Source organism: Gigantopelta aegis, chromosome 4, assembly GCF_016097555.1.
Source record: "Gigantopelta aegis isolate Gae_Host chromosome 4, Gae_host_genome, whole genome shotgun sequence".
In the NCBI taxonomy this organism is placed as follows: Eukaryota; Metazoa; Mollusca; class Gastropoda; order Neomphalida; family Peltospiridae; genus Gigantopelta; species Gigantopelta aegis.
The window spans coordinates 69,829,590-69,854,869 of record NC_054702.1 but is presented as its reverse complement, the minus strand read 5'-3'; the positions used below and the strand labels follow the sequence as shown (position 1 = coordinate 69,854,869).

At 34.6% G+C, this 25,280-nt stretch overlaps 1 protein-coding gene across 4 annotated transcripts in view; it reads right to left on the bottom strand.

Annotated features, from left to right (window-relative positions):
* Positions 1–24,057, bottom strand: part of LOC121371006 — a 37,299-nt gene extending 13,242 nt beyond the window's left edge. For 2 of the 4 annotated variants that reach the window (XM_041496606.1, XM_041496608.1), the window contains exons 1-4: positions 23,830–24,057; positions 8,723–8,807; positions 5,715–5,798; positions 1,315–3,193 (exon numbers count right to left, since the gene is read on the bottom strand). In XM_041496606.1, the coding sequence (XP_041352540.1) occupies positions 1,315–3,193; positions 5,715–5,798; positions 8,723–8,803 (2,044 nt within the window). In that variant the 5' untranslated portion in view covers positions 8,804–8,807; positions 23,830–24,057. Of the gene's footprint in view, positions 1–1,314; positions 3,194–5,714; positions 5,799–8,722; positions 9,536–23,829 lie in introns of those variants that run through there. The other 2 variants (XM_041496609.1, XM_041496607.1) reach the window with 2 other exon arrangements.
* Positions 24,058–25,280: the final 1,223 nt, after the last annotated feature.

Below are 25,280 nucleotides of genomic sequence, written 5' to 3'. Positions count from 1 at the left end.
AATCGATCTACCCCCGCTCACTAAACAAACAAAAAAATAACTCTATTGAATCGTGTTATTTACTATTTTCAAATATAGAAGCGCAAAACGTCACAAGAACAAAGTATATAGCTGCAATCTGCTTGGTTGAATTTATGTCTTGAAGAAATCAATAAGAAAGGAAGTGTTTTTTTCTGAAATGTTTTTATTGGTTTAGCAGTCAGCAGGTTGCTGCATGGTGTTTAAAATATTGCTTGCAAGATAAGGTGGGACAAACTTCTTTTTTGTGTTTTTTAAATAGTTTGGTTATTTCTAATTGTATTTTTTATATTTATTCAAATATAATACTCACTATACATATTGTAGTAATAGCCATATTTTTAATGTAAAACTGTATTGATCTACATCTTAGTTTACGTTTTCAAATTTTAGCGCCCTTATTTGCTTGCATGGAAAAACGATTGACGTGTGACCTCACATTTTTACTGACGTCACTCACTAATATGTACAAATAAACATGAACATGCAGACGACACTTCAATATATATTTTGGGCATGATCGCCATAAATTACGAAAACTACAAATGTTTTAATTGGCACACGAGTCATGTGTTTTTGACCTATTTTGGTTCCTGTGTAGAAAAAAGAATTTTTAAGGTAAAATGTAACAAATAATTGGATATACTTAAAATTTCTTAGCTATTTGGCTGTCTACACATCTTATTGTGAGACTTGCAACGTAAACAAACGGTAAGTGGTGCATTACTTTAAAAAGGGGTAAAATCCCAAATGGCACGACTTAATAGAGACAACGACTCAACAGGGTGAGAGTATACTTGATTATACCTGTTTTAATTTTTGTGTCCAGGCAATCTTTAGTCGTGAACAGTTACGTCCAATTACGTAAAGATCGTCATTGTATTGTCAGGTTTATACCTACACTGTTTTAAATCTCATGTCCAGGCAATCTTTAGTCATGAACAGTTATGATATATCACACGAAGGCTTGTCGACGTATTATCAGGTTTATACCCGCAATTCGTTTCAAATTATGTCAGGTAATCTTTAGTCGTAAACAGTTATATACGCGTACGTGAAGGTTTGTCGAGGTATTGTCATATTTATACCTGCAGTTTTTTCAATTTCGTGTCCAGGTAATCTTTAATCATAAACAGTTCTGTCCGCTTACATGAAGACTTTTGGCTCGGTACTGCCAAATGAAACACAGACTAACAGTGTCATATAACGTGGAATAACAATACTATTTTATTTTAAGTAGACTGGCAGTGATTCTTCCTGTCAAACACATTTATTGTATATAGATTACTTACTTACCAGCATAATAAAATCCGTGTTTTGACAAAATCGCAGGAGTCTGCCTCAAAGAGGAAGTCCAATTCGTAAAGCTGTCTTCTCTAACTTTAATATCGAAATATTGAGGGTATACTGCATGCTCATAACTCAAACGTTTAGGAACAACTGTTCCGGGTGCCATTAAATCTGATGAGACTGAATTTGACAACGATGTGTTGTCAGATTGGTATTTTGGACTTTGTATGTTGGCCCCAATGGGACCCATTACATCATTTGAAGAATTGCTTGCTGTTTGTTTTGTACCACCAGTGCTTGATTCACAATCACTTTCCATATCCACAAAGCTATCACCTGTCAGAACTTGCACTTGCATTGTTTCATTAGGTATTTGGCTCCTCTCTCTGTCACCAAGTACCTGAATCGGCATTAAATCATCAGTATGTATAGGTTTGTTGTCAGAGTTTATTCCAGTAATAAATGGACAGAATGGTTTTAGCCTTCTGTGAACAGCAAGGGGCTGATCGGAACGCGTCCATTGTTCGTAATGTAATCCACAACTGAAGCAAATAGTCTCTTCACCACGGCCAGAGTAATAAAATCCTGCCTGAGACAACCTGATTGCTGAAGCTGAAGATGGGAAGTTTAAAAATGACCCAAGTCTGTTACATTCATAACGCATGTCTTCTTGTACTGAGATATTAGCGGGACCGAGTTGCTCGCCATTTACAAAACATAACTGCGGTGAAAAACATGGATATGCTTTAACTACCGTTATTGGAATGATTTCTCCATTTAAACTGAATGTGCTCTCCATAAACTTTGCCCACTGTTCAACATTAGGTTTGGTAAATATACACGTTTTGTCAAAAACATCTGTTCTCGGTATTTTCATTGCTGTACAATGCATTCCAGCACTTAACTTTGTACACAGATAATAATTATATAACCGCTGCATATTCCCAGTAGTATCTCCAACTTGTTGGTCTGGCTGATCTGGTTGCAGTTGTTTGTCTGATGCATATTCATATTCACTGGTCTGTTTGCCATATATTGTCTTGCTTAATAAGAGGTTTAAACAATGTTCATTCTCATCTGTTAAAATATTGACACAAGTAGTGTCCAGTGTTTTTGTCATCCAGATAGTATTCATCATCTCAGATTGATTCTTTGCAAAATATTGCAAACAGAATATGTAACCCAGCTGTTTAATGTACACTGTATCGCTAGAAAACAAATCATTAAATTTGTTAACTGCGTTTTGGATAGTTGAATCATGGCATTTTGTACATTCTACTATATCATTACAAAGTAAAAATCCGTAGCTCAGACATTCTTTGGGTTTTTTTTCTATCATACGACATTCCTCCTTTACCAGTTCGAATTGTGTTTCACGTACTAGAAGGCATTTTGCTATTGTTTGTTTCATAACGCATTCTTCAATGATCCTTTCCAACAGTGCTTTAAGCACCACACAGGTTTGTAACTTATCGTATATGTCAGTGCTCGTTTTATTCTCGGCTTCAAATAACATAAAGACCATACCCCATTCGGCATTGCTCATTTTAGAATGTTCTACAAGCGCAATATATGTTTCTGATATTGTTTCTATAAAATCGCATTTATCATTGAATGTTTTGGACTGTGTTCCAAGGTTGACGGAAGGTAGGATATTGGTACATTGTTTTAGTTTCTGAAGTGAAGAGTCAACATTCTGTCGATTCACATCACAATGTACTGTTTGTTCTGTATTACCAATCATTTTGGATCGTTTATGGTCGATCTTTCCATCAATGATCTTTATCTGGCCTTTATTAATTGGAAATGTTTTTCGTCTACACCATTCTACGATCTTAGGTTCCTTGTTGTACTTGATACACCTGTCACCTTCACTGTCGACAAGCTAAAAAATTAAAACACTGTGTTACAATTTAAAACAAACCCAAGTCAAATATGACCAGTTGGCCGAGTTGAATTATGTTTTTAAAAGACCACCATAGGCAGCTATATAATATGAAATTCAGTTTCAAGAATTGAGTTTTGCTTATTTGACAGCAATGCGAGTTGTATTTAAGATGGTGTTTACCCAACCTAAATATTTGCTAACTATCAAACGTGTTGATCAGATTATGTTGTACTATTGTATTCCATAAATAATTATACAACAAGAATAATGTTTGACTACAGGGACGTATGTTTTTGTGTTGTTTTTTTTAATACAAAACGTCCCTATATTTGGAATGTCGCAGGTGTATATCACCAAAGATCTGGTGTTAATATATTGTGTGTTTATTCAAGCAAACGCTGTTTACAATAATACACATACCTCTATATGGAGTAAACATGTTATTCTCATGACGCTAAAATAAGAATGGTGAGTTTAATACGTCATGTTATGATTAATAAACCTTCATTTAAAAATACTTTGGTTTATTTCCAATAATGTTCACGCATAAATATTTTGAAACATGTTTTAAAGATATAATATTGACAATGTCAGTGTTTAAAATCAGTCAATTTGTAAAATGATTGAACTTTTCAGTCATTTTATAAACTGACTGATTCAGTGAGGCAATTTTTAAATGGTCTAAATATTTCATTACTTTTATAAATTGACTGGAAAATCATGCTATTATTTTGCCACCTAAGTTAATAATGTTCTTAGTTATGGATCGGAAGTGTAGGTTTCCATCCAGCTCAAGACGTTCAAGCTACTAGTATTCATTTTTAATTTTGTAAAATAAAATCACTGGGTCTACGACTATGCAACGAGTTTGTTTATAGTGAAAACAAAGTATCTTTAAATACTGGATACAACTACGTAATACTAATAAGAGCTATATGTGACGACATATATTACTATGGAGATAATTGGTTAATAAACGTTAAACAGATACTTAATGCACTTGGCTAACATATATGGAGCTTAACTCAAGTTGATGACAGTATCTACAATGTAATTAAAGTCGCACACCCTAGTTTCAGCCCGCGAAAATTAATTATAATTCTGGTTAATCTACAAACCTGTAACACACTTAGATCACGTTTTTATAAAATGGAGTAAAAAAGAAGGTTTTTTATCGATAAATACCATGGGAATCCCCGTGACTCAATTACTTGAAATAATTTTGAAAGTTAGTATTCTGATGTCACCGGTAGATGTCGCTCGAAGCACAGAAATGCCTATGTCACGACAAATTTCCCAGAGTGCACACAGACACTCTCCTGGGCATGTTCCAACTGTTCTGTCCTCTACAGATATCGTAAGACTTATTGGTTTTAAGGGTTTGTAACGTTTTGTATTGAGATACTTACTTGTCTGAACTTTATTGTTAATGAAAATGTGCACGAACTGTTACACATGAATGACAAACAAACTACAACAAATCGGATGTTGATTGCGCGAACCGTGCACGAGAAAACAAACCAAACGAAAATGATAATGGTCACGTGGTATACCAACATCTGTGATGTTGAAACGGGAAGATCCCCTCTAAAAATAGATTGGACCTCGTCTGCTCAACGGTTTTTTCTCAGTGGCGCGTGCGTTTTTAAGAAATACAAAAAATGCATTTCGTGGTATTACAAACATCAGGATTACCAGGATTACCAAAATGGATGGAAATGTATATTTTAAATAATAAAATGTAAGTAAAGTGTAATTTTATTTGTGAAAAATGGGTTTAATAGCGAAAAACAACGGCGTAATGGTTAACAACTAGGGCGTGTCCCTTTAAGAAAAGATAAGTGATGTATTTAAATAGCAATGTTAAAACAGTATAATGGCAACGTCAAAGGGAAATCTGTATCACTATATGGTAAATTAATTTAGCTTACAAACGAATGTAAACAATTATTACATATTCGCCATTTAAAGCAAATACCTAACATTAGAATATGTTCTCAAAATTAAACATAGAATTGGAGGTGGTTATATATAGCTACAAAGAATATGCACACGATATAATTAAAAATGTATAGAAGATAAGAATAATATAATTTTCCAATGTCCAAAATTCCATAATTTTAGAACTAATTTTATAAAATATTATTGCCAAAGGCATCCAAGTGTTTTAACATTCTAAGTAATGGTAACATTAAAGATTATTTAATATACTTGAAAAATATTTAGTACGGGCAAATGATGTAAAAAAATAAATAAATTATCGAATAAATTATATAATGTATATTGGATTTAACAAAGATCACGAATTGAGCTGTTTAGAACTCAAAGTATCTCGAAGCATAAGTTTGATAAATGCATTATTCTAAGTCATATCCTTAGATATCATCCATATAACGAATTTGGGATACAAAAACATTTCATAAACACGAACATAGAAGTTACGAATCTCACCATCATAGTCGTTTTGACCAAATATATGATTTTTTGTAAGCATAAATATATTTTTAATAATACTAACCATGTTTACCTTTGTTAGATTTCTATTATGAAAACTGTCTTTTTGGGTAACAATACAACCATTCCCGGAATTAAATACACATTTCTGCAAATTAACAACATCTATAATTAAACATTCATAGCCCAAAACATATAGTATTAGACACTCTAATGTAACAATACTAGTAATAACAAATCAAATAGTTAAATTTAGCATGTTAAATATGTTATAAAAATTAACTGAACTTTCAACTATCATCTTTCTGATAAATTATAGAACATATGAACGACAGATCGCTGTCGATCGCTTCCAAATGTACCCAAACACTACTAGTATGTCATTTCCACACAAAGAAATTATGAGGGTAATAAAGTCTCCTGAAAGTGTTCTAAAAGTACCCCAGTTTCATGCCTAATTTGCATAAATCCAAGATGGCGATCGGTGTATTGAATTTACTATGTGATGGAATTTAGAGACAGTTTTTAAGCTGTTCAAAAAAACAAACAAACTAGTTTTGGGTTTATGGGGAAGCTGTTTAATAACGTCCTAGTTTGATCCAACATTTCCTTCATTTGCATAATTCAAATATGGCTGCCAAAATGCCTTTAAATAGACAATTTTACGTCGACATATGATTTTGTGAAAATCTATACGTTGTTTACATATTATTTAGAGATGAGGAAGCTATTCCACGCAATAAATAAATTCCTAGTTTTATCAGACACTTTCTTCATTCGGACAAGACAAATAATTATGGCCTCCAAAGTATATTCAAATAGGCAATTTTACCATATACTGGTGTCTACATGATTTTTTAAAGATCTTGGACTTTGTTTATGTATGAATTGGAGATAATGAAGCTATTTTATGTATGTACAATTGTTCGTTAATTCACATAACTTCAAAATTATAACATTTCAAACGGTGCAAAGGCTGCGTTTTTTTATCTAATATGTCCAGCAGCTAAATAAAACACTTCACAAATCTCTGTTGTTACACAATGTCGTCCTAAGATCATTACAAAGTACACGCAACTAATGATGTATCTTTTGAAGTGCATTATAACTTTTAAAAATATTACAATTTGTTTCATGTCAAAATTATTTCAGTCATTTAATAGTGAGTGAAAATAAATTATATAAATAACACTTATTCTAAATTTTCTATTAGGCTAATTTTTTTTTTAATTTTTTTTTAAAGAAAGAAACGTTAAGATGGGATGTCTGTTTATTCGGTGATGCTTCAATCTTGGATGGACAGCCTATACTGCCCTCTGCTGTTACTGGACACTCTTTATTTCTCAGTTACAATTGGCTGTCAATTAGAGTTTGAAGCCTCACAGAATAAATAGAAATCTATGTTTGGCAAGGGTTTTTCAATGGCCAATGTTTTTAGAAATAATTATGTAGTAATAGATTTATATACTATAAACAGTCTCTGAATAAGTTTTACTTATATCATTTATTTTCACCCACTACTGAATGATTGAAATAATTGTTGCCAGGAAGAAAATTTTAATACTTTTTTGTTTGAAATATAACACAGGTTTAAGCGCATAAACAGTAACAACAGAAATCTTTTAAAAGATGCATCTTCGGTTCATAGATTGTGATGGAAAATATATTGTTTTAAAATGTAAGTTTTAATGATCTTAGGAAGACATAAACAGTAACAAGATAAATTTGTGAAGGTTTTTCGAAACGCAACCTTCGCTCTCTTCAAAATCTTAAGTTTGGCAGCCATGTTGGATTTATGTGAATTAACGAACAATATAATGAATACATCAGTATGTGGAATAGCGTCATTACCTCCAAATCATATATAAACAAATTCAAGATCTTTGAAAAATCATAAGTAGACGATGCCGATATATGGCAACATTGGCTATTTGAATGTACTTTGGTGGCCATATTGAAATTACGAAATGACGAAAATGTCCCATAGAACCAGAATTTTATTTATTTGTTTAATAGCTTACTCATCTCCAAATAATATTTAAACAACTTCAAAATCTCGGAAAAACTATGTATGTGAATGCAAAATTGCCTATTCAGGGGTATTTTGGCGACAATATTGGAATTATGCAAATGAAGGAAGTGTTGAATCAAACTCAAAAATATTAAATAGCTTACCCATCCACCCAAAACTACATTTATTGTTTGAACGGCTCTAGATTCTAACACAATTCAAAGTTAAATATGCTGGCCGCCATCTTGAATGTATGCAAATTGGGCATATTTTCCCCATGGAGGATTTCTGCGGATTTTTGTATGTTGTTCAAGGGACGTCCCTTAAATGAATTCTGAAATTTTTTTCTATTGCAGTTTGTTTTGGGTTGTGGTTAAACATTCATTCATTCATTCATTTCATTCATTCATTCATTTATTCATTCATTCATTAGTATGTCCAAAATCACTTAGGTTGACTAGACTATATAGTTGTGTCAGATAGATATATCTGTGTTTCTTCAATAAAAACTGTAACTGCATTCCGCTGATATTGCATTTGAGTTAAAAATAAACACTATTTCATAAACATACATTTTAGGGCAATAACAAATATAAGAATAGATTAATTTATGTTTACGCTATAGAAACATTAGAGCGTGTCGATCTGACAGACAGGCAGGGCATAACAGATGTTGACTCGAAATTCTATAGTACGTTCGGATGGAGTCCTATTCCTTACCATTTACCCCAGGTTTCGCTAAGATTAGGCCATTGATTTACCAGATAAGTTTTTATTTTATTTTTTTTATTCCAGATAAGTGGTTTTAAGAGAGAATCACTTTGATGGCCGGTGTCCAGGGCCCATATTTTCGAAGCTATCTTAGCCTACGAAATCGTAAAATCATCGTAAACTATGACGTCACTATGGCGTGAGCTGTAGTGACGTCACAACCTACGACGGTTTTACGATTTCGTAGCGCCAAGATGTCTTCGAAAATATGGGCCCAGATCCAATATTTATAAGAGTATGGAATAGTTATTTTGAAGCAATTGAAAAAAAAACTATCTTGCTATATCTACCTTATGTGTATTCCGGAAACTCTTTTCTGTATTAACGTCCTCTGCCATCTTGTAGTCTAACCGATTCACAATAGCATTCATATCACTGTAAAAATAGACCAAGGAACCAGTAAACAATTTTGAAAACAAACAAAAAACAACATAAAGTCAATAAGCACTTATTTACATTAATATATCAAGCTGCAGATCTGAAAGGGTGTTTTAATAAAACAACAACAACATGTGTTTACCCAGAAGAGACAGAAGATGAATATGTATCATTTTGTGGAGTGGCAGTCTACCTTTACCAAAAGCACATTCATGACGGAACTTCATGGTAGAGGTCTCGACTTTGTCAAAACATCCATTTGACTCAACCTTGTGCAGAAATGCGATTTTTTTGTTGTTGTTGCGGTAATGATTTTGTTGTTCAATTATTCAGTATTTGTTAATGTTATCTGAAAGAGGCCCAAAACAGGAGACAAATGTGTGTTTGACGACACTTCTAGAACCGTATCTAGAAAGAAAAATAGCTAGGCGGGAACAGTAAAACAGAATCGGTATTTTCAAACTAGACAAACGTGGCCATTTTTAAATAAAAAGGACACATTTTCGTACACGCTGGATACAGCCCTGTTCTCAGCACGATATGTAAAACGGGTTTTGAGGTGTCTAGCAGACACCAAGTCTACAAAACGAAATCAGAAACACATTACTACCATAAAGGCTGTTCTTAGCAATTAACAGCTACAGTTTTTATATTGATAGTCCACTAGCAAGATATTATGTAACACGATGTGTGTGTGTGTGTGTGTGTGTGTGTGTGTGTGTGTGTGTGTGTGCGTGCGCGCGTACATTGTGTGTATATTAGTCAAAAACCCTTTCTAAAAGTCAGTACTACATTTTAATATAACATTTGCTCCACTTGAGCTTCTCCAGAAACTTTGTTAACAAATAAAATACAAAAACATCTAAATAATGTTTTAATTACCTATTTTTAGTTTTGCAGAACATTAGTTACATTTTAAGGTACCTTAACCCTAGACTGATTTCAACATTTAGTGTACATTGCATAATAATTCCAAAATGTAAATATTATTTTGTTATAAATGCCTCGATTGGTCCAAATTAAGTCATTAAAAACAATTTCATAACTGCACGAACGTCTGCTACATTTTTCTTTATTTAAACTTATAGAAATAATCGTTTGCGTTACTGAATCAGTAAGTGTTATGAACTGTTTGTTAATATAATATGATTATTTCTTTATAAGTTCCCTCATTCGACTACTGATGGAAAAAAAGCCGGTCTGCAGAATGGGAATTCCCGTTCAGACGTGTATTAATGTCCTATAATAATGAATGAATGAATGAATGAATGAATGTTTAACGACACCTCAGCATGAAAAATACATCGGCTAGTAGGTGTCTCAAACTATAAATAAAGAATTAAGCAACTGACGAAAGGTTTTTTTTAAAGTTTGTTTTGTTTAACGACACCACTAGAGCATATTGATTTATTAATCATCGGCTATTGGATGTCAAACATATGGTAACTGTGACATACTGTCTTAGAGAGGCAGCCCGCTACATTTTTCCATTAGTAACAAGGAATCATTTATATGCATCGTCCCACAGACAAGATAAGATATACCACAGCCTTTGATATACCAGTCGTGGTGCACTACGGTGAGAACTAATCAGTCAATCAATCAACCATTGGACTCGTGCTTACATCCACTGAAGGTTCAAGCACGCCTGTCTTGGACACATCCTCCGAGATTCCCCGATAGATGTGTCCAAAACTGTGGCTTGGTGGGGGTAATAAGGCTATGGAATTTACAATTTGAATTAGAAGAGGACGATTTTTTAATGCATCATAATAACTAAATTTACAATTAGAATTTTTTTTAAAGTAAGTTTTTGTCAGGCCTAAATTTGAAATGAATTAGTCGCAAATAGAGCGGGCAACCAAAACAATATATCTAAACTTTTCAGAATCAGAAACAAAACACTCGATCTACGAACGGAAAATTCCAAATTAAGGGCATGACAACCTCGCGTAAATCGATATACATGTGTGTATATGCTTATTTCAGCGCTTGCGTCAGAAACATTATTGATCAGCCCACACATGTTAATACAACACGTCATTTACTTCAAAGCTATTTCTTGGAATTGGTGGGTAATTCCCAATATCGCTTATTGGGTGTCCCAATCCCAAACTCGCTTATTATAGTACATGTAATTAATTATGACTTATTATAGTAACGATAAGAAAGACAAAATCAGAACCGGATACAGAATATATTGTTTTCGCTATTAAATTGTGGGGTGTTTTTTTTACAAACACAGCTGCAACGACACAGCAAATTAAATCAATATTATTTTAGAATAATTCGTATTTTTTTCAGAATGTTTTAAATATTGATCCTTGGTAACCTGACAACCAGACTTTGGACATGATCAGTTCAGGTTGTCAGTCCTTAATATCAACGCAACAGTTTTATCAGTTAAATAAAAATGACCTAGTTCGTCGCCCCAAACACATTTAACTTACTTTTATGGCTCTTTAAAAAAAAAAAGTGTTGGTGTTATCATGTAACTGTTAAAGCATTATATCATATTAAGATATAAAATGAATTGCGTATTGATGTATAACAGAGTCGGGTGGTAAAGAGCTCGCTTGTTGCGCGGTCGGTCTGTGATCGATCCCTGTCGGTGGACCCATTGTGGTATTTTTAGATCAAGCCAATGCACCACAACTGATGTATCAAAGACCGTGGTATGTGCTATCATGTCTGTGGAATAGTGCATATAAAATATCTCTTGCTACTAATGGAAAAACCTGGTCGGGCTTCTTGTGCTCTCTTGCACTTGCCAAGCGCGGGAGTTCTCCTATCCTACCCCTCACCTTCCACCCCCTCCACCTTTCCTGTCCTGGACGGCGGAGCCGGAGTAAGTGGACACCTGCGTCCATGACAGGCGTGTAGTACACCAGCTTGCTCCGAATGTGCACGTTCAAACCTATAACCTGACCTAACTGAAATAACAATGTAGCGGGTTTCCTCTGTAAGACTCTATGTCAAAATTACCAAATGTTTGACATCCAATAGCCGATGATTAATAAACCAATGTGTTCTAGTGGTGTCGTTAAAAAAGCCCTTTAACTTTAACATTCTTAAACCGAATGTCATTGATACGAGCACGCTCTTGTAGTGTGTTAAAAGTAAGCATTATTTCAATGAGAACGGTTTCCAAATTATAATTCGACCGTATAAGTATAATTAAAGCTACTAGCAGCGATTAAACGATACCCTAGTTGTTACCTAACATTATCCAAATATGCAATTTCGAAATCAGCATCCCCCAAAAACGTCTTTGTAAGCAATAATATATGATTATTTCTTAACTATGGTACAAAATAGTAAATATCTGTATAGAATATTTTATTCCCAGCATACTGAGCAACATATTAATGGAAAAATCAATGTAATATCCTGAACAGAAACAGAATTAGAGGGCTTCAAATATGGGACATAATTATACATAAAATAATTTGTGACAAAAAATCAATGTCATTTCATATGAATGTAATTTTACACTGGCAGTTGTAAAAAAACACCTACTACTGTAGTAATAAAAAAAAACCCACTTGAAAATAAGTTATATGCTTGGTCTTGGAAGGCAACAAGAAATTATAATTTCTTTGATACAATATATGAAATATTCGTATGTAGTGTCGTATTCCCAGTATATAGGGCAACATATTAAATCAGCGTCATATCCTGAACAGAAACAGAATTATATAACTTCGAATTTGGGACAAAATTATAAATAAAATAATTTTTGATAAAAAAATAAATCAATGTCATTTGCTGTGAATGGAATTTTACACTGACAGTTGTAAAAACCTTGAAAATAAGTTATATATACGTGTAGATCTCCCCTTTGTCAAACTTGTGCCCAAATTATATGACTTTTGGCAAAGAACCTTTTTTATATATTTGTTTTAAAGAGCGTAAGTGCAAACGTACGTGCGATATTCGAGGTGGTCGAAATAGGCAAGATCATTTTATGCTTATTAGACAGTAAGCCTGCTCATGTCCAACCACAATTTCACACGTTTTGGCCACATAGTCCTCGAGACATACGCAATATAAGAGTCAGGTTGAATAAATAATAATAATAATAATAATAATAATAATAATACATACATACATACATACATACATACATACATACATACATACATACATGCATATATATATATACTCAACAACGAAAATTTAGCTAATGTTAAAAGAAATGGAATAACATTTATAAAGTAACCTGTTTTTATTAATTAGTATTCACATCTGAAATGTTTGCCATTTACAAACATAAACTCGTCAACCTTTCCCTTAACACAACAGGAGGACCTGGTTTTCTTTTACGTTTATTCAACCATGGCAAATTTAGACTTCATAAAAGATATTTGCTAAACTTTCGTCATCTTCAACCGTCCCATCCCCCCGAACCACCCACCTCCCCCTCCCCCTTCCCCCAATCCCCCCACCCCCTCCCCTACCCCTGGCACAAATCATGTTCGAAGTAATTTTCTGAATGTATTGCTAAATACTATTATTCTTAGTTGTAAATTCCATTCTTCATTATCGCTGGTTTATTTATATACTGACCAATGTCGTTGAGTACGGTGTGTGTTTGGGTTTTGTTTTAAATTGTTGTTGTTGTTGTTGTTTTAAAATAAATTATACATACAAAAAAATCTTTGTTATTTCCGAAACACTTTTCATTTTCGATTTACCTCAAGCCGAACTAATATCGTTATTAATATACGTCCCGTTACTTGGGTCGATAGACCGATAGTTATTATTAGACGCCAGCTGTATTCAAGCAAGGAACTGGAATTTCCAGGCTACATTTAGTAACTGCATGGGAAAGCCCAGATGTAGTATTTATAAAATCGGGAGATATATAGATAGATAGATAAAGCTCGTGACAAGTGAAAATTATTTCAGTAATATAATGTGTTCAATGTGTGCAAACATTTCTAGATTGTACTCATATACAAATGTATACCTCCTGATGTGATTTTTCGCTACTAATATGTAGGCTTACTTTGATTTAATGACAAATAGCGACGCATGTCGACGCCAGTCAATTTTCGGACCCTTTAATTTGTCACAACTTGTGTTAGTTCAATTGTTAATTACATATTGTAGTCTGAAACAGAAATGAAACGGAATTTACAAAAACATGAAAGGAAAATAGCTTTTTTTTAAAACGGAAAACCACCGAGTCATACTTGTTCTATTCTTTGGGCCAACAATTTCACCAACTATATGCATTACAAGTGGACTACATTACACACTTTTGTGGTAACAGACTCCGGCCCATAGAGCCCCCCACCCCCCACCCCACCCTCCGCGTGCCCCCATTACTGAGTGTCTGTAGCTCTCGATAGACCCCCAACTCCTACAGTGTCAGTTCCAACGCCTACTAGTACTTCGTTTTGCAACCGCTGGCCAGTTGTAACTTCAAGTTAACAGGTAGATCCAGATATATTAGGTTGGGCTAGTTGTAACGTCAAGTTAACAGGTAAATCCAGCGATACTAGGTTGGGCTAGTTGTAACTTCACGTTAACAGGTAAATCCAGCGATATTAGGTTGGGCTAGTTGTAACTTCACGTTAACAGGTAAATCCAGCGATATTAGGTTGGGCTAGTTGTAACGTCAAGTTAACAGGTAAATCCAGCGATATTAGGTTGGGCTAGTTGTAACTTCACGTTAACAGGTAGATCCAGAGATATTAGGTTGGGCTAGTTGTAACTTCAAGTTAACAGGTAATTCCAGCGATATTAGGTTGGGCTAGTTGTAACGTCAAGTTAACAGGTAAATCCAGAGATATTAGGTTGGGCTAGTTGTAACGTCAAGTTAACAGGTAAATCCAGATATATTAGGTTGGGCTAGTTGTAACGTCAAGTTAACAGGTAAATCCAGAGATATTAGGTTGGGCTAGTTGTAACGTCAAGTTAACAGGTAAATCCAGAGATATTAGGTTGCGCTAGTTGTAACTTCAAGTTAACAGGTAAATCCAGAGATATTAGGTTGCGCTAGTTGTAACTTTACGTTAACAGGTAGATCCAGGGATATTAGGTTGCTCTAGTTGTAACTTCACGTTAACAGGTAGATTCAGGGATATTGGACTGGGCTACTTGTAACTTCAAGTTAACAGGTAAATCCAGAGATATTAGGTTGTGCTAGTTGTAACTTCAAGTTAACAGGTAGATCCAGAGATATTAGGTTGGGCTAGTTGTAACTTCAAGTTAACAGGTAGATCCAGAAATATTAGGTTGCTCTAGTTGTAACTTCACGTTAACAGGTAGATCAAGAGATATTAGGTTGGGCTAGTTGTAACTTCAAGTTAACAGGTAGATCCAGCGATATTAGGTTGCTCTAGTTGTAACTTCACGTTAACAGGTAGATCAAGAGATATTAGGTTGGGCTAGTTGTAACTTCAAGTTAACAGGTAGATCCAGCGATATTAGGTTGCTCTAGTTGTAATTTCAAGTTAACAGGTAAATCCAGAGATATTAGGTTGGGCTACTTGTAACTTCAAGTTAACAGGTAGATCCAGAGATATTAGGTTGTGCTAGTTGTAACTTCAAGTTAACAGGTAGATCCAGACATATTAGGTTGTGCTAGTTGTAACTTCAAGTTAACAGGTAGATCCAGAGATATTAGGTTGGGCTAGTTGTAACTTCAAGTTAACAGGTACATCCAGCGATATTAGGTTGGGCTAGCTGTAACTTCAAGTTAACAGGTAGATCCAGAGATATTAGGTTGGGCTAGTTGTAACTTCAAGTTAACAGGTAGATCCAGCGATATTAGGTTGCTCTAGTTGTAACTTCACGTTAACAGGTAGATCAAGAGATATTAGGTTGGGCTAGTTGTAACTTCAAGTTAACAGGTAAATCCAGAGATATTAGGTTGTGCTAGTTGTAACTTCAAGTTAACAGGTAGATCCAGAGATATTAGGTTGGGCTAGTTGTAACTTCAAGTTAACAGGTAGATCCAGAGATATTAGGTTGGGCTAGTTGTAACTTCAAGTTAACAGGTAAATCCAGCGATATTAGGTTGGGCTAGTTGTAACTTCAAGTTAACAGGTAGATCCAGAGATATTAGGTTGCTCTAGTTGTAACTTCACGTTAACAGGTAGATCAAGAGATATTAGGTTGGGCTAGTTGTAACTTCAAGTTAACAGGTACATCCAGGGATATTAGGTTGCTCTAGTTGTAACTTCACGTTAACAGGTAGATCAAGAGATATTAGGTTGGGCTAGTTGTAACTTCAAGTTACCAGGTAAATCCAGAGATATTAGGTTGCGTTAGTTGTAACTTCAAGTTAACAGGTAGATCCAGCGATATTAGGTTGCTCTAGTTGTAATTTCAAGTTACCAGGTAAATCCAGAGATATTAGGTTGGGCTACTTGTAACTTCAAGTTAACAGGTAGATCCAAAGATATTAGGTTGTGCTAGTTGTAACTTCAAGTTAACAGGTAGATCCAGAGATATTAGGTTGTGCTAGTTGTAACTTCAAGTTAACAGGTAGATCAAGAGATATTAGGTTGGGCTAGTTGTAACTTCAAGTTAACAGGTAAATCCAGAGATATTAGGTTGGGCTAGTTGTAACTTCAAGTTAACAGGTAGATCCAGAGATATTAGGTTGGGCTAGTTGTAACTTCAAGTTAACAGGTAAATCCAAAGATATTAGGTTGGGCTAGTTGTAACTTCAAGTTAACAGGTAGATCCAGAGATATTAGGTTGGGCTAGTTGTAACTTCAAGTTAACAGGTAAATCCAGCGATATTAGGTTGGGCTAGTTGTAACTTCAAGTTAACAGGTAGATCCAGAGGTATTAGGTTGCTCTAGTTGTAACTTCACGTTAACAGGTAGATCCAGAGATATTAGGTTGGGCTAGTTGTAACTTCAAGTTAACAGGTAGATCCAGAGATATTAGGTTGGGCTAGTTGTAACTTCAAGTTAACAGGTAGATCCAGAGATATTAGGTTGCTCTAGTTGTAACTTCACGTTAACAGGTAGATCAAGAGATATTAGGTTGGGCTAGTTGTAACTTCAAGTTAACAGGTAGATCAAGAGATATTAGGTTGGGCTAGTTGTAACTTCAAGTTAACAGGTAGATCCAGCGATATTAGGTTGCTCTAGTTGTAACTTCACGTTAACAGGTAGATCAAGAGATATTAGTTTGGGCTAGTTGTAACTTCAAGTTAACAGGTAAATCCAGAGATATTAGGTTGTGCTAGTTGTAACTTGAAGTTAACAGGTAGATCCAGAGATATTAGGTTGCGCTAGTTGTAACTTCAAGTTAACAGGTAGATCCAGGGATATTGGGCTAAAATCCAAGTAAGATTAAAATATAGATTAGGTTAAATCAAAATACATAATTTAAAATTAAATTCTTTTATACAGAGAATACTACATGAGCGGCTGTTAAATACCGTTTAGCTTACAACGCGTTGTTTAAAAACGAATCGAACGAGCGACATTTTCTGAATTCCTCTATATGAAAAATAAATGATTGAAGTTGAATAGAAATTTACCTTAATATCTGTCTTTCGTACCCTATCGAGGACGTCCTTGGGTGATGTGTATTTATTATTAAAGGCAAGTTATTGAAAGACGCTATTATGTTTAACAAAATTAAACATCTGTTAATTACGTTTGAACACAGCGAAATCGGATTTAGGCAAACGGATACCAGTGAGTCGACCTGCTACTAATTTAAAATGTCTGCCATTTTATTTGGATATAAAGCTATTTTTATAATAATAATTTATTAGCTTTAAGCCTTCCGGCTCCTAGGCATACATTTCATGTACAAATCAATAATATTTGACAAGTTGTGCATATATGGAGGAAGGAAAATTAAAGCTATTTCTAATTATAAGCGACATCACCAGAAAGTGACGCCATTGGTTTTACGATGGTTGAAAGATTGAGAGAAAATTCATTTTATTGCGAGAGAAAAATAAAATACGTGCAAATATATATCAATCACTGATTGACCTGCCTGACCTTTTTTTTTTTTTTTAAAGATTTATTGCCCCCAGAACATAGACAGTGAACAGGTTGGGGAGCCGTGGTCACTGCCTTACAAAGTACATATTTAAACAATAGTATCTAAACAAAAGATGCTATTTAAATATGTTAATGCTTTCTGTGGTATTTATAAGACGGAACGAGGGAGAGAGAGAGAGAGAGAGAGAGAGAGAGAGAGAGAGAGAGAGAGAGAGAGAGAGAGAGAGAGAGAGAGAGAGAGAGAGAGCGCAACAGCAGTAGATAAGTATAAAGAAGTTGTGGGGATACTGAGAGAGTATTAGAGAATGACATTTTAATTAGTACTCTATTTCCAAGTGAACTTTCAAAGCATTATTTTTAATTAAAACATTATTTCAAAGAGTGTTTTATAGGGTGTCCATTGCTTATGAAATGCTTCATAGTTGCAATTTTTGTAATAAATATATTTTTCTATTTCAAAATTATTTTGTAGAATATTTTTCGCGGCATTGACATGTAATTTTTTTTTTGTATTTTCATACTGTAAATATAATATTTTATGTTGATAGTCAGCCAATTTATAAAATCACCTTTTTCGTTGTTGATCATGCCTAACATAACTATGTCTCTGCTTAGAGTGATATTAATTCCAGTTTCATTTCTTATCCATTCTTCTATTGCTTTCCACAGAGAATGTACTAAACTACATTCAAATAGAAGGTGTTGTATGGTTTCAGGTGATTTATTGCAAAAACTACAGGCATTGGAATCAATATAATTAATCATATTTAGAAATTTGTTAGTTGTAAGAATTCGGTGTATGATTTTATACTGAAACCAAAATAATGTTGTGCTTTTGACAGATCTAAAGGGTAGAATGTAATATTTTTCCCAATCATATATATCATAGATATATCCTTCCTTAGAATATTTTATTTGTGATTTTGGAATGGTGGTTTGAGTGTTCAGTAAATCATATATATGTTTGCAACCTTTCTGATCTTTGAACAAAACCTTTAAGTTATATGGAAGAACAGGATTTTGTAATGCTATAAAAACGTCATCATTTAAATTATCTAGGTTGTAAATGAATGATTTTATAGCACTGACCAATGAAGCATATTCCAGAAAATTGGTAATTATGTCGTATTTCTCTATGAACTGTTCATATGTTAGAAAGTCTCCTTGTTCTTTCAACAAATCGTTAATAAAGATAATACCTTTTGAGATATATCGTTTTAGTATAAATGGCTTTTTATCTATACATATTTTACTGTTGAACCAAATATTGATCTGGAGAATATCATCTACGTTTACTGGAATTTGTTTTTCTTGTATCCTTAACCAACTAACCAATGTGTCTCTCCAAAATGTATTTTTTATTGAACTTTTTTTACAGTATAGAAAATGGTCGCCATATATAATTAAATCACGTGTTGATATATTTGTAGAAGCTTCGAACAAAATAGTCCATTTTGGGTTATTTGAAAATATCCGTCGGATCCACGAACTTTTCAAAGCGGTCATAAAATTATTTATGTTTATCATTTTGATGCCACCATTTTTATAGTCTTGCGTTATTAACTTTCTTTTAAGTTGTTCACGGCCGCTATTCCAAATAAATTGGAAAAATAATGTATTTATATGTTTTAGCAAACGTTCGCTTGGATTTGGTAATGTTTTCAGTAGGTATGTTAGTTTAGGAACTATTAACGTTTTCAGGACTGTAATTCTTCCTAAAACAGTAAGTTTTCTGATAGACCATAGCTTCATTAATTTTTGTATTTCGATTATCTTGGGATTATAATTTAAATCAATAATTTCTTCTAGGTTAATGGAAAAGTTAATACCGAGAAGGTTAAACTGTGTACTGCCCTATTCTAGTTTCCATCGAGTGTGATGGTAAACTTCATTTGAAAATTTCTTGCTACCTATCCAAATAGCTTTTGATTTGGTGTAGTTAATTTTTAGGCCAGATATTTGTGCATAATAATCTAGGATAGATAGAACACCCTGCAGGGACTCAGGAGAGCCGTCTAAAATAAAACTTGTGTCGTCTGCATACTGCGATATTAAATATTTTTCACCATCTATAGTGATACCTTTTATATTATTGGAGTTTTTTACTATGACCATTCTTAATTATTTTTAGGACTGCAGAACATTTATAAAGTATTTAATTTCCAAGCTTTTCGGCGATTGTTATAGAGACATTCTAAACTTTTCAGAATCAGAAACAAAACACTCGATCTACGAACGGAAAATTCCAAATTAAGGGCATGACAACTAGCGGATATCGATATACATTTGTGTATATGCCTATTTTAGCGCTTGCGTCAGAAACATTATTGATCAGCCCACACTGTGTGCATGTGTCACATGTTAATACAACACGTCATTTACTTCAAAGCTATTCCTTGGAATTGGTGGGTAATTCCCAATATCGCTTATTGGGTGTCCCAATCCCAAACTCGCTTATTATAGTACATGTAATTAATTATGACTTATTATAGTAACGATAAGAAAGACAAAATCAGAACCGGATACAGAATATATTGTTTTCGCTATTAAATTGTGGGGTGTTTTTTTACAAACACAGCTGCAACGACACAGCAAATTAAATCAATATTATTTTAGAATAATTCGTATTTTTTTTCAGAATGTTTTAAATATTGATCCTTGGTAACCTGACAACCAGACTTTGGACATGATCAGTTCAGGTTGTCAGTCCTTAATATCAACGCAACAGTTTTATCAGTTAAATTAAAATTACCTAGTTCGTCGCCCCAAACACATTTAACTTACTTTTATGGTTCTTTTTAAAAAAAAGTGTTGGTGTTATCATGTAACTGTTAAAGCATTATATCATATTAAGATATAAAGTGAATTGCGTATTGATGTATAACAGAGTCGGGTGGTAAAGAGCTCGCTTGTTGCGCGGTCGGTCTGTGATCGATCCCTGTCGGTGGATCCATTGTGGTATTTTTAGATCAAGCCAATGCACCACGACTGATATATCAAAGACTGTCTGTGGAATAGTGCATATAAAATATCTCTTGCTACTAATGGAAAAACCTGGTCGGACTGCTTGTGCTCTCTTGCACTTGCTAAGCCCGGGAGTTCCCCTATCCTACCCCTCACCCTCCACCCCAACCCATTTCCTGTCCTGGACAGAAGAGCCGGAGCTAGTCGACACCTGCGCCCATGACAGACGTGTGGTACAACAACTTGCTCCGAATGTGCACGTTAAAACTTATGACCTGACATAACTGAAAAATAAAATGTAGCGGGTTTCCTCTGTAAGACTCTATGTCAAAATTACCAAATGTTTGACATCCAATAGCACATGATTAATAAACCAATGTGCTCTAGTGGTGTCGCTAAAAAAGCCCTTTAACTTTAACATTCTTAAACCGAATGTCATTGGTACGAGCACGCTCTCGTAGTGTGTTAAAAGTAAGCATTATTGCAATGAGAACGGTTTCCAAATTATAATTCGACCGTATGAGTATAATTAAAGCTACTAGCAGCGATTAAACGGTATCCTAGCTGTTACCTAACATTATCCAAATATGCAATTTCGAATTCAGCATCCCCCAAAACCTTAACATAATTATCTGCTATATTTGCACCGTTGCTAATCATTTTCGAAGTGTATCTTTTTTCTTCTTCTTATTTTTATTACCCCAAATCAAACAGACAATGTCAAGGTTGAATATATGTCATGAATGAAAATCAAGTAGATACGGAACTATAATATAAAAATACACATACTGCAATAGAGAAAGTGTATGTTTCTTAATTCAGCATCCCACTAAACCTTTATAGTATATATTTTTTTCTAAAATACGATTTCACTGGCACCTGGGAAACTTATTACTAGAAGAATCAATGTTATATCCTGAACAGAAACAGAATTATAGGCTTCAAATATGTTTTTTTTAAAAATTAAAATAATTTTAGACCAAACAATTAAAAAAAATTAATATCATATGCTGTAAAAAAAAAAGGGGGAAAAAAACAACAAATAAAAAATAAAAATAAGAATAAAAAAGAATAATTTGAAAATACGTCATATGTGTGGTCTTTATAAGCTATAACATATGATTAAATCCTAACTATGGTACACAATATTAAATATCTGTATATAATATTTTATTCCCAGTATACTGAGCAACATAATAATAGAAAAATCAATGTCAGATCCTGAACAGAAATAGAATTAAAGTGCTTCAAATATGGGACATTATTATACATAAAATAATTTGTGACAAAACAGTCAATGTCATTTGATGTGAATGTAATTTTACACTGGCAGTTGTGAAAAAAAAAGTTTTAATACTATAGTTTTAATTTTAAAAACCCCCTTGAAAATAAGTTATATGCTTGGTCTTGGAAGGCAACAAGAAATTATAATTTCTTTGGTACAACATAAGAAATATTCGTATGTAGTGTATTCCCAATATATAGGGCAGCATATTAATAGAAAAAAAATCAGTGTCATATCCGGAACAGAAACAGAATTATATAACTTCAAATATGGGACAAAATTATAAATAAAATAATTTTTAATTACAAAAAAACAATGTCGTTTGCTGTGAATGGAATTTTTAACTGACATTTGTAAAAAAAACCCACAAAAAAAACCCCACAAAAAAACTTGAAAATAAGTTATATGTGTGGTCTTAGAAGGCAACAAGAAATGATTATTTGTCAACTTTGGTACAACTTACGAAATATCCATATGTAGTGTTATATTCCTGGTATATTGGGAAATATAATAATAGTAACATGTTATATTCTGAACAGAAGTAGAATTACAGGGCTTCAAAAATGGGGGAAAATTATAAATAAATATTTGTTTTGCTATTTACCTAAATACGTTTTTCTTTTGAACAAAATAACTTAGACGTTTGAAATTGGTACCGGTATATACGTTCATTTAGCAATGCAAAGAATATATTATTAATAGGAATAAAACATAAGCAAAATTAAGAAACTTTGAAATTTATGACGTGATTAATTGTCTATAGCAGCCATGACTTTTTATTGGGCAGGAACAGCTGGTCATGTTGCTTTGGAAAAAAATCACCCTGTCAGCGATTTAGATTTTGATAAAAACCTTCTCTGGTGGAAAACAGCGAAATCCAAAATGGCCTCCATTTACTTTAACCAGGTCGAAATCATAGATTATAGTTAAAGGGCCAATACGGTTGTCTGTTTGGTGGCAACCTGCTGTCAGTCATGCCATTACAGGCATTTAGAAGAAATAGCTGAATTAAAACAACAGCCAAAATAGTTGGGAAATTGTGAAATAGTGGTCACTATACGCAAGCTTAAACAATATCCAAATTATTACCTTATGTAGATCGCCCATTTGTCAATTTTGTTCCCAAATTTTATTACTTTTGGCAGAGAACATTTTCTTTTATAATTGTTTTAAAGAGCGTAAGTGCAAAAGTACGTACGATATTCAAGGTGGTCGAAATAGGCAAGTTTGTAGGAGGCCATCTTTTTATGCTTATTAGACAATAAGCATCCTCATTTCCCACCACAATTTCACGCGTTGTGGCCAAATAGCCTTCGAGATATATGCAATATAAGAGTAAGGTTGAATACATAAATAAAAATAATAATTCTACCAAATACAATAAGTCTCCGCCAGTGCGTTAATATCTATGTATGTAATGGTCAACTTCGACAAACATACAATATATTATAGATAGTCATACATCAATACATACTGTACGTACGTACGTACGTACGTACATACATACATACATACATACATACATACATACATACATCAATACATACATACATACGAGTATATACACACACATACACACACCCACCCCTCGATCCCTTCCTACATCTATCTTAATCCATCCATCCATCATATCATTAGAATCCTAATCATCATCATCATCATCATCATCATCATCTTTAAGCACCCCCACCACCCCACATACACACACAGAGACACACCTTCACCCGACGCTTATAGTCAGTATTACTGTACAATTTTGTCATCTCTATTTGATCAATACCTGAACGTCCATGTCCGGTTAATAAAGTTGGCGTGTATCCAAGTAATGTATTTCAAGTTACCCGAAATGTTCTGTCACAACGAAGTCCACTTACAACTGGGGCGAACCAGAATTTTCTCGGGAACTTGTGTCCAACGATGCATGTATTATTATCTACCGCTACGTGTTCCTGGAATTTCCACAGCGATATAGGTTCAATGGGGGCAACGCGGTGGCTCGCTAGTCTGGTTTTTACGAGTAACGCTAGATGAATGCGATGTGATATGGGTATGGGTAACTATATTTACGTGCCCCTATCCACGAAGGTTCAGGCACGCCCACTGCGGAATTAGCCTCTGACTTCGCCAGTGACTGACTCCGGAGCAGGGGGGGGGGGGGGGGTAAGTTTGAAGTGGGCGGAATTTGGAAAAAAGCCATTTAGTAAGCGCGGACCGACTAGCAGACACTTCATAAACAAGAAGTAACACCGAGTGGGAGCCGTGTTCTGATTGGCTGAATTTCGATTCCTCGGTGAAGCCTGTTTTTTACCTAAGTCTACAAAGAGTACTGCATACCGATACATGTCTGGACTCTAAAATTTTAGCCAAAAAATGGTTAAGACTGCTCGGCCGAAAAGTTTTAAGGTGATTTTGAGCAATTGAACGGGCGCCAAAGTAAAATGCGTTAGACTATTTATAAAAAAATAAACATAAGAATTTAGAACTGGTTCCAAAACGTTTAAAGTCTAACTAGCCCAAAAAAAGGTTGGTACTCACGGAGGTAAAGGTTAGTAGGAGGTTGGTATAACAGGACTCATGGTGAGGTGATGGACTGTCCAGGCCTGAAGTTGGGGAGTCCTTCAATCAAGACCTTGATATTCCTGTAGATGGCTGCCGGATATATATCTCTCAGCACTATCTTGAGGATACGATGGATCGTTGTGTTGGTCATATCCGGTATCAAGAGTCCTTGCCTGTACAGTCCGTCCTGTTTTGCAGTCACGTGGATCTGGTTGCCAGTTCCTGTTGAGTGCAGTTGGTATTTCCCAATTCCGTTGGGTAGGTTTCGCCAGTTGTTCTCATTCCAGAGTCCCTTTAGTTGGCTGGTGTCTGTGAAGTCGCCGTGGATACAACCCTGCCATTTGGATGGGATGTTTTCACATGCGATAGTCCATTTGGATTGGTCGAATGTCCCCGGTTCGGAAACCGTTGACATCTTCCTCCTCTTGGACTCCCCTCCGTCTGCAGGGTCGGCAACAACATCATCATCAGTGGAAGGCGCTTTTGGGCTCGCTGGGGGGTCCGTCACGATGACGTGTCCAGTTTCCCTCTCAGCAGGTGGGTCGTCAGGAGGGATCGCCACTGTCAGTGGAGCTGACAGCTTTGGTCCCCCCTGTTCCGCTCCTGGCGAGTGCTTCCGGTCAGAAACTGGGAGCGGCTGCGCAGAATGAACCGCCTCCGGTGGTTTAGCCA